This window comes from Triturus cristatus, chromosome 7 (assembly GCF_964204655.1).
Source record: "Triturus cristatus chromosome 7, aTriCri1.1, whole genome shotgun sequence".
NCBI classification, from domain to species: domain Eukaryota; kingdom Metazoa; phylum Chordata; class Amphibia; order Caudata; family Salamandridae; genus Triturus; species Triturus cristatus.
In genome coordinates, this window is record NC_140590.1 from 830,336,103 (window position 1) to 830,347,260 (window position 11,158).

The window sequence follows — 11,158 nt, forward strand, 5'->3', positions numbered from 1 at the left end:
GTCCGGTGCACACGAGCACTGAAGTGCACAAAAGCTCCTGGCCATCCAGCGCATGGAAGGGGTTAAAGCGTGCTACTCACTCACCCATGATGGTCACAAGGCGCTGCAGTCATTGGGTACCAAAAAAAAAACCTCAAACCTGACCTTCTGGAATCAAGATAGATTTCAGAAGAGAAACCACTCTGGCTTCAAATTTCATGACCTTTGTAGGATTAATGATGCTTTGTAACAATTACAAAGAAAGCAAATAAACGTTTTGTGCAGGCAGGTCTAAATAAAGAAAGCCTAGGGTACTGATTTACACAAACAAAGAAGTGGCAATATTTTAAATCATTGATCGGGGGCACCCATGAAGGTTCTTTGCAATGGTGGCCAAGGACCTCTGGTCTTACATTCTTTTTTTAAGATTGTTCTATGTTGTTTTCAGGGTCAAATAGGTGATGCAATCAATACAGGTTTAGTCTAATTTTGAAATCTCTAGCCCAAATCATTTGAGTCTTTGGCTCAATTAACAAAAACCATCATTTAGAAAGTCAAATGTTTGGAGCACATGTCACAGGGCAGTGTATGAGCGATGGACCCGATTATTGATAAACCCCAGACAGTCTTCAGGAACACAAAGTGGATCTAAGAACTCAAAAAGCTGTCTTGACTAACATGGCCTCAAAGGTTCAATTAAAGAAATCAGTTTATTCACCTTGCCCTCAAATCAAATTTTGAGGCTCGAAGAACCCTACACAACTTTTATGTGACAAGGATTTTAGACCATGGCCTAGGACTTACCTTACTTTGAAGAGTCCTTCCCTACGCAAAGGGGCTCTATATAGGTCAATATGCTGGACAGTCTCTCGCACAATTAAAAGCTATGGCATTTCCCAATACTCATCCTTGGGCTGCACTGCGTTTCTGCACTTCAATTCAACACATTGAAACGGATACCCTTGGATAAGCAAACCTTGGGCTAATTCTTACACTTTATGTAAACGTTATGTATATGTTCCAGGACTGAAGCTCAGTTTAACCAAGCCTCGCTGGCAAACATTTGGATAGGACTTCTGGTTAAGGAATCTTCTAGCTGCAATCTGTACTTTTCATGCTTGAGCATCTCTCATCCATAGGAATGAAGAAACTGGGACAATGAGACAAATTAAGGATGCTCATCGTGGGAGCTCCTGTATGGTTAGTCATTTAGCCCCTTCAACATTTGGCCCACCCACCAAGACTCACTTTCGACACAAAACCGTATTAATCCACTTGGAGAAGAAAACAAAAAGTACTTAAGTGTAGAACCCTGGTTGAGTATGGGATCTAGATGGAAGCAGAGGCCTCCATTCTGAGGTTTCTGCAGGTTGTTTATGTGCTAGAGGCTGGCTCTCTAGTTCTACCCTTTAGGATAACGTCCAACTTATATGCTTAAAAGACTAATAGAGCAAAAACAAAGGAGTTAATAGGGTACCTTTTTTTTTTTTTTTTAATACTGTTTAATAGGTGGTTCTCAAGCTCTCAATATTTTGAGTCATCTTTTTCTCCATTCTTCAGCCACCTACATGCAATTTTGTGGAGATATAGTTCAGATTTCTTGCTTGTTTAGATTTACAATTTCACATTATTTTGTGAAGACTTGAAATCCTTAATCATTAACGATTTCCAATCAGCATCCTCTCCACACACGACCGATACCTTTAAAAGTGTACACCTACCACCAAAGAAGATTTAGATGTTGCAACATAAATAGATATGTCAACAAATTTTAAATAACACAAGATCTGGAGCAGTCCCAATGGTCACCCCGGCACATTGTACAAATCTGTATGCTGCAGATACAAATCCCCAATTAGAAGAATATAAATGAAATCTGAACTGGATAAGATTGCAATCATGCTTATTTACTAAACAAGGTGTTCAAACCTTGGGAACTGGAGGCAGAGAGCTCACTTCAGGCTGCAAGTCTTCAGGCTCATCTGAGACATCGTCCAAATCATCTTCAATGTCCTTCAAATCGTCATGGTCGTGATCATGGTGGTGATGGTCGTGATCATGGTGGTGATGGTCGTGATCATGGTGGTGATGGTCGTGGTGATGGTCGTGATCATGGTCGTCGTGGTCACCGTGTGCGTGGATGATAACCATTCCAACCACAAGCAGGGTCAAAAACAGCAGCCCTTTAGATGCCATGGTCTGAAAGAAAGGAGAAAGCGGATGTAGAATGTGTTTTGTTTTGCTAGAAAAGTGATGCATAGGTCCATTCACCAGAGCCAGAACAAGCAACAGAGAAGAACATTTCCTAAGCCCCCAGGAGATTCAGCCGTCACAACAATAAAAACAAGCAAAAGTCACAAATGTGACTGGTGTGAAGATTGATGATTTAGGCTACATGCAGCAGGATAAAATAAAAATTGGGTGGGGGAGGGGGGGAATCTGTTAACTTTCACAAATACATTACACCAGTTAAAATTTGTAACGAATCAATCCAAAGCAAACGTGCTTTGTCATATTCCCAACTGAAAGCATCAGATTTAATGACTGCGAAAAGTCTAGACGCAAGACCACTCATGTATAGAAGGCTCCATAAACACACACTGCACCACTGTGAAAGACAAACACACATTTAAATGCCCAAATAATTAAATGCCCATTTTATTAATTTCAGAAAAAATGGGCAAAACACATTAGCAGACATTAAACGCAGCACCCTCACGTTCAAAGGTCTCTTAGCGATATATACATGGCAATATAATATGCTGCTCTATTAGCTTTCCTAAGATTACACATCAGTAGAAGACAGACTACTCACAAATTCTCTACATGGCAGAGCAAGCATCACCTTAACAGGTGGCTGCATGCCACGGGCAGAGCATACAATAAAGTGATTGATAGCGATATGCCTACCATGAAGGACAAGCGATGGTTGGATAGGGACTTGAAATGTTTTTGTTTCAAACGATCCCCCGACAAGAATAAAGCACACTTCACCGCAATTATAAAGATGCATAAAAGGGCACTAGAAAGAATTGTAAGCATGCAAGTCAAAAACTCAAAATCCGACCTCAAAATACAATGGCTGCCTGTTTTGAAATCAACTTAAATGTCAGGTGTCGAAGGGAGAAAGCCAGAGACTTGAGTCCTGGCTGAAGTCCTAGATGCTAAATGACCACCTCTTGAATGGTTCATGCTGAAGCACATCCACCAACGTACCCCCATCAACACTCATTGCCCATGTTCTGAACTTCCAAGATAATGACAGTATCCTTCGGGGAGCACACAAAGCTGGAGATTTTTTTTTTCAATTCCCATGAATTATGATTTTTCCATACTACTCCAAAAATGTACAGCAGAAGCAAAAATCCTTTCACAAGGTTATCCAAAAGCTCATAGTGCTGAACCTGCAGTACACGCTGATGCTTCAGTTAACCTTAACCCCTTCCCTGCTCATGACGGAACCACTCCGTCATGAGCCACGGTTGCGCTGTGCTCATGACGGAGTGGTTCCGTCATGCTGCGGCTGTTGGCCGCCGCTCTGCCCACGCGGCGCTACTTCCCCGCCTGTGCGGGCGATTAGCGCAGTGGGCGGAGACGTGACGGAACCACTCCGTCATGAGCACAGCTCAACTTTGGCTCGTGACGGAGCAGTTCCGTCACAAGCACAGCGCTGCCCCCAAACCCCCCCAGCGCCGCGGCGGAATTCCTGCCGCGGCGAAGGGGTTAAGAGTAATGCACAATTCTTAGATACACCTGAGGTGGCCTGGGACTGGGCAGGTGAAAAGAATATTACCCACCTGCCCTCTGAGTCACAGAGCCAGTTTCCGGCGAGATCGCATGCACCCAGGGCCTCACCACAGAACATGATCATGAAGGATCAGCGGCACTGGCAGGTACGCGTCTATCTCTTCTGAAACGGATGCAAGTCTGTTACCCTTAGTCACACAGCCCCATTTCCCTGCATCCTTCTCCTCTGCCACCCCCTCAAAAGGATGACACACCGAGCATCCCCTAGCAGATACCTTTTGGGGTCATGGATCCTAGGAGGATGCCTAAATCCAGAGGCTCTGACTTCTTAAACTAAAACTGGCCTGGACAGCCTGAGTTTTGCAGAAGGAAAACACTACTTACCAGTATGCATCTGTTCTTGGCATGTAGAGCTGCAGAATGACATACTTGTGCATAGATCGCTATCTGGTGTTGGGTTCAGATGATTGCAGTTTTTTGTTGTCTTGGAAGAAGTCTTTGTAGTCACGAGATAGGAGACTTCTCCCTTGGATGATAGTGCGCATGGGCATCGACTCCATCTTTAGATTGTTTTTCGCCATGATGGAAATGGAGTTTGTAAGAAAACAGATAAGATGTCCATGTGTAATGAATCTAAGTAAGTTAACACTGGAACAGAGAGGTTCCGCGGAGGCAGGTGGGCATATGTCATTCTGCAGCTCTACATGCCAAGAACAGATGCATACTGGTAAGAAGCATTTTCCGTTCGAGGCATATGAGCTGCAGAATACATACTTGTGTATAGACTGTATAGCAGTGCTCTCCCCTAGCGGTGGTCACCTCTATCTGTTGCAGTGGTCTGAAAGTGTTTAAAGAACAGCATGGCCAATAGAAGCTTGTTGTTTTGCCTGCACGTCTTCACAGTAGTGTTTGGTGAAGGTGTGTGGCGCAGACCATGTTGCTGCTTTACAAATGCCATCTAAGGGAATGTTCCCTAAGAACGCCATGGAAGCCCCTAGTTTGCGTGTAGAATGCACTGTAGGGGGAATCGTTAATGTGCGTTTTGCTTTCTGGTAGCATATTTGAATACATTTGACTAACCATCTGGCAATCCTAGCTTTGGAGATGGGGTTTCCTTTATGAGGTGGTGAGAAAGCTACAAACAGTTGGTTTGTTTTTCTAAAAGGTTTAGTTCTGTCAATGTAATAAAGGATAGCTCTTTTGACATCCAGTGTGTGAAGAGCTCTTTCTGCTACAGAATCTGGTTTTGGGAAAATAACAGGTAATTCTAATGTTAATGTTAAGGGAGATTTGTTAAGCGCACTGTCACCATGAGTTTCCTGGCGCTGATAGACCACCGAGATTGTGCAGGAGGGACTTAGCGGGGGTGTGAAAAGAGCAGAGTTTTCAAGGATTTCCTAAAGGACAGAAGAGAGGGCTCAGTCTTGAGGGAGAGTGGAAGAGAATTCTACAGTTTGGGAGCCAGGTGGATGAAGCTGCGGCCGCCTAGTCTGAAGAGTTTAAAACAAGGGATGACCAGAAGCAGGAGGTTAGTGGACCTCAAAGTACAGGAGGGACAGTAGGGGGTGACCAGGGACTTCACGAAAGCCGGGGAGGGGCCAGTCCGGGCTTTAAAGACCAGGCAGCAGACCTTGAAGGCTATTCTTTCACTGATGGGCAGCCAGTGTAATTGTTGGAGTAGGGGTCTGGCCGACTGCCATCTTGGGATTTTAAAGGCAAGTCTTGCGGCCTGGTTTTGAATGATCTGTAGCCTGGATAGCAGGGATTTTGGGAGGCCATGGTACAGGGAATTGGAGAAGTCCAAACGGGACATCACCAATGCTATAATGACCTGTAGCAAGGCTTCCAGGGTCAGAAGGTGGGCGACTTTCCGTATCCTGTAAAGCTGGAACATACAGGCGGGTGTTACAGCGCTCACCTGGGCCTTGAGATTGAGCTCAGAGTCAATGATGACCCCGAGACTCTTTACACAACCAGCTGGGAGAGGCGGAGGGCCGAGCTCAGAGGGCCAATACTGGGGGCCCCAGTGGGAAGCGCTCCTCCCGGGAAGGAGGAGCTCAGTTTTCCCAGGGTTGAGCTTCAGTTGGTTTTGATTCATCCAGTGCTGGATGTGTATCATGACCGCCTGGAAGTTGGTGATGGCGTCAGGGGAAGTGAGGGGAAAAATAATTTGTAGGTCGTCCGCGTAGTTGAACACGGTGACGTCCCACCTACCCAAGGAGTGAATAAGGGGTTGGAGATACAAATTAAAAAGAAGGGGGGACAAAGATGATCCTTGGGGGACGCCACAGAGCGACGGGGCGCTGGGAGCTCTGAAAGGGCCCAGGCTGACAGCTTGGGATCTTCCCTCGAGAAAAGATCTAACCCAGGTCAGAGCGAGCCCACGGATTCCAGCTGACTCGACATGGTGGAGTAAGATGGCATGATCCACCGTGTCGAATGCTGCCGACAAATCCAGTAGGACCAGTGCCTGGGAGAGTCATCTGTCAGCATTGCTTCTGAGGTTGTCCAGCACGGCGAGGATAACCGCCTCGGTGGAATGGGCTGGTCTAAAGCCGGCTTGATTTAGTTCTAAGAAGTTGGATTCCTCAATGAATTGCGAGAGGCAAGCAGTGACATGTGCCTCTAAGATTTTAGACAGGTAAGGTAGGAGGGAGATGGACCGATAATTGGCGAGGACCGCAGGGTCCGCGCCAGGCTTTTTCAGCAAAGGCACCAGGATGGCCTCCTTGAACGACCTGGGGACTGTTCCAGAGCTGAGAGAGGCATTAAGTAGGGGTAAAACACTGTGCGGGAAAGCATGGCAGATCTCACGAAACACTGAAGGAGGGCAACAATCTTTGGGGGAGCCAGATTTCACTCGCGTAGCCAATTCGGCTAGGGAGTCGGAGTCAAGGGTCGGGAAGCAAGTCAAGGTAGAGGTGTTAATAGAAGAGACTACAACAGTAGCCAGAGGGGGAGAATGAGGAATGGAATTTTTAATTACCGAAATCTTATCGATGAAGAAAGAGTTCAAGGCATTGCATGACTCGGCGGAGGGAGCCTGGTTGGGGAGTGTCCTGGCGTCTGATGTTAATTCAGCAAGAACCTTAAATATCTCTTTGGATTTATTAGGGGCAGTTAGTATTCTCTTGGAGACAAAGGCGGCCTTAGTAGTGGTAATGGCTTTTTTGTATTCTTTACGTGCAAGCACGTACGCCTCCCTGTCGGTGCTAAGGTAATTACGCCTCCACCTGCGCTCCACTTGGCATAGCTCAAGATGTTGAGATTTCAAACCTGAGTTAAACCATTTATGAGATTTACTGTGTCGGGAGCGAGGGAACCGGGATAGGGGGGCAAATTGGTCGCTAGCCGCCGTGAGCCAGTGGGTGATATTTGCATCCAAAGCCTTGACTCCTGGGCTGTTACTAGGTGGGGGTTGGGTCTCTGCGAGAAGAGAGAGGAAGGCAGGGAGATCAAGAGCATTCCATTTCCTAGCGACCCCACCCTCCAAAGGCGGGAGTCTAACCAGTCCCTTCACAGAGATGGAGGACTCTATCAACGAGTGATCTGACCAGACGCATGGGGAAATGATCGGACAGGAGAGCGATACCCCCTGCGTCCAGATGTGATCCAGGATGTGGCCCCCGGTGTGAGTGGGGGTGGTGACGTGCTGAGTCAAATTTAAGCTGAGGAGTGCCTCGAACAATTCAGTAGCATGGGGGCCGGCATCAGCCTGATTATACCAGTAATTAAAGTCGCCAAACATGGCGATACGAGCAGAGGCAGTCATCAGGGCGGCAAGCTGTTCGCTGAGAGCAGCGGGGAACAGAGGCATAGGAGTGGGAGGACGGTACAGGACAATGAGAGTCAGGGCTCCAGCTTCGGAAGCTAGGCTGATGACAAGGGCTGAGGGCGGGAGGGGCCGAGCGCTAGTCCGCTCGCCTCGGCTCCACTCCAGGCTCCTCACCCAAGATGGCGGCCAAAGTCGGGTCCCGGACAGCGCTTCGATCGCCTGCCAGGAGACAAATCAGGGGCAAATGCACAAATGAAGCCCAAGTAAGCAAATGCGATCAACATGCACAATTAAAAGGGGGTTAGCAGACAAAGTGCGAGTGCAATATAAAATATACAGTTCCGGTTTTTAAAATAGCTTTGTGGCCTCTAAAAGTAATCACGGGGCCCGGTAGAGCCTCTGGCAACCGTGAGCGTCTATCTTGAAGTGAGTGGGAAGCGAGGGAAGCCGATTGCCTCCGCCGCCGCTGCTTCAGCTGCTGCTGCGCTCTGCTCCGCTCTGTGGCCACCCCTGTCCTCTAATACAATCCTGGAGCCAGTTGCAGTTCCACCCACGTCCAGGGGGCGGCAAAAACAGGGAGTCAGGGACCAAAAGCGGCAGTCAAGCAAGGGGTCAGCTATTTCAACCTCATTTCAATCATGTTCTGCTGGGCCAGTTCACCATCTCCTCTGCTGCCCGCTTCGCCACACTTGCAGTCCGCCTACATCGCCTACAGCGCACCAGTCTCCGCGCTTCGTTCTCCACTGCCCTCCACCACCTGCGGTCCTCAGCTCCGGTGTCAGATGGATCAGCGCACCGACCGGAACACCGTGGAGCACAATAGAGAAGCACTGCAGGAGTCCGGCCGCGCCCAACAACACCGGGTGTCCAGCCTGTCTGCAACTCACCAGTTAAGGTCGGTTAAGATGGAAAGCAGAGATTACTTTGGGAAGAAATTTTGGATTTGTTCTAAGAACCACCTTGTTATGATGCATTTGTAAGAATGGTTCTTGTATGGTTAAAGCGTGGATCTCACTTACTCTTCTGACAGGGGTGATTGCGACTAGGAAAGCTACTTTCCATGTAAGGAACTGCAGTTTGCATTTGTGTAGAGGTTCAAAGGGAGGAACCATGAGCCTAGTAAGGACAATGTTTACATTCCACACTGGAGAGGGTGGGATTGCGGGAGGAATTATCCTTTTAAGACCTTCCATAAATACTTTGATAGCAGGTACCCTAAACCATGACAAATGTCTGTTTTGTAGATAAGCGGCAAGGGCAGCAGGATGTAATCTTATGGACGTGTATGCTAGATTATATCTTTGTAGATGCAGTAAGTAGCAAACAATGTTTTGAATGGAAGCATCTAGTGGGTCAATTTTGTTGTTATTGTAGTAAATGACAAATCTTTTCCATTTGGCTACATAGCAAGCTCTAGCAGTAGGGCGACTAGCTTCCGTAAGAATGTTCATACAATCCGGTGGGAGGTTGAGGTAACCTAACTCTAGGACTTCAGGAGCCAGATTCAGTTGAGCTGGATCTGGATGCCTGATCTCTCCATGGTTCTGTGTAAGAAGCTTTGGGGAGAGGTGTAGTTTTTGGTGTGGAACTACTGAGATTCCAGAAATGTTGTGAACCATGGTTGCCGGGCACATGTTGGTGCAACTAGGATCATTTTGAGAGACTGTTTGAGCTTACGTATTACGTACTACTAATAGAATGAGTGGGAGTGTTGGAAAAGCATACGCAAACCTGCCTGACCAATTCATCCATATCGCATTGCCTTTGGACAATGGGTGTGGATACCTGGCGGCGAAGGTTGGGCATTTTGAGTTTGCGGCGAACAGGTCCATGTCTGGATGGCCCCGCATGTCAAAAAATGGATGAAGAACTTGAGAATGAAGTATCTACTGTGTTTGATGACTGAGCAGATCCACAATCTGATTGTGTACCCCTGGAAGATGTTCTGCTAGAAGGTATATCTTTTGTGGGATGGCCCATCTCCATATGTTTTGCGCTAGTTGAGAAAGCTTGTTTTTGTATACAATACATTGCTGTCATATAGTCTGTGCGGACAAGGACAGTTTTGTAGGGGAGATGTGGTTGGAATGATTTTAATGCAAGAAAGATTGCTAGTAACTCCAGGTAGTTTATGTGGAGCACTTTGTTGAGGGGTCCACCTGCCCTGAATCGTGTGGTTTAGGAGATGGGCTCCCCAACCGGTGAGTGATGCGTCTGCTGTTGGCACCAACTGTGGAACTGGGTCTAGGAACGGCCACCCTTTGGAAAGGTTTTGCATGTTCCACCACTGCAGAGCGTGATGCTTGCGGCTGTCCAACAACACCAGATCTGAAAGTTGACCTTGGTTCCACTGACGTGCTATGCATTACTGTAAAGGGCGCATCTGAATTCATGAGTACTATGAAAATGCAAGAGGCCATCATTCCTATGAGCTGCATAAATACTCGAGCTGGTAGTGAGTGTTGGGGGGTGAAATTTTGGTATGAGGGTTTGCTTACTGGCTATCCTGACTGGATTGGGGTATGCAAGAGCTTTGGACGTATCTATTGTGGCCCCTAGATACAGATTTATGTGAGAGGGCTGGAGATGTGATTTGGTGAGGTTTATCGTGAACCCCAAGTTGTGGAGCAGATGAATGGTCTGTTGAGTGTGATAAACACACTGGTTGTATGACTTGCCTTTTATCAGCCAGTCATCGAGGTATGGAAACATGAATTTGTTGTCTTCGCAACTGGGTGGCTACTACCGCCAGACACTTTGTGATAACTCTGGGTGCTGTGGTTACTCCGAATGGGAGGAACTTGAATTGATAGTTTTGACCCGTCCACTGTAAACCTTACATATTTCCTGTGAGCAGGGTATATAGGAATATGGAAGTAGGCGTCCTTGAGATCTAGAGTGGCAAGGAAGTTGCCTTATTGGAGCAGTGGAAGGACTTGTTGAAGAGTGATCATGTGAAAACGATCTGACTATGTAAATATTGAGAGGTCTGAGGTCCAGTATTGGTCTGAGAGTACCGTCCTTTTTGGGGATGAGAAAGTAATGGGAGTAAACCCCTGTACCTTGATGCTGGAGGGGCACTGGTTCTATTGCATTCTTCTGAAGCAGTGATAGAACTTCCTGTTTGAGGAGCATTAGATGTTCCATGGACATTGGCCGCTGTTTGGGTGGTATGTTTGGGGAAGTTGTGGTAAGTTCCAGGCAGTAACCATACAGCATAATATTTGTCTTACCCACTTGTCTGTAGTGATGAAGTTCAAGACAGGTAGGAACTGTGAGAGTCTTCCTCTGACCGGAGTGGAATGGTCTGGAGGGAGCGGAGGGAAGTGATTGTTTGGTAGTGGGGGAGGTTCGATTGTTGTTACCTCGACCTCTCCCTTTGTTATTGTTGGTACTCACTCGTTGACCTGGAGTGATGTGGTCGGAGTCATCAGCTTCGGAGACTATGTAGATTTCCTCCGAATCTTCTGCCTCTGGAACATCGGGGCCCTCATCGAAGATGTCGTGTGGCACCTGTGAAGCCTGTTGAGCCAGAACGTGTTGTCGAGCACGGCGATCAAGGATAGTCTTGAGTGTTTGGGGGGGGGGGGGGGGGGGGGGAGTGGGGGATGTTGGGGAGGGGGTGGGGGGGGGGGGGGGGAGTGTTGGGGAGGGGGG

The 11,158-nt window shown here is 47.4% G+C and overlaps 1 protein-coding gene across 1 annotated transcript in view; it reads right to left on the reverse strand.

Annotated features, from left to right (window-relative positions):
* The window catches only part of CANX (calnexin), a 499,168-nt gene that overhangs the window by 434,877 nt on the left and 53,133 nt on the right, over positions 1-11,158 (reverse strand). Inside the window, exon 2 of the mRNA XM_085617760.1 lies at positions 1,909-2,178. Within this exon, the coding sequence (XP_085473886.1) occupies positions 1,909-2,175 (267 nt within the window). The 5' untranslated portion in view covers positions 2,176-2,178. The remainder of the gene's footprint in view (positions 1-1,908; positions 2,179-11,158) is intronic.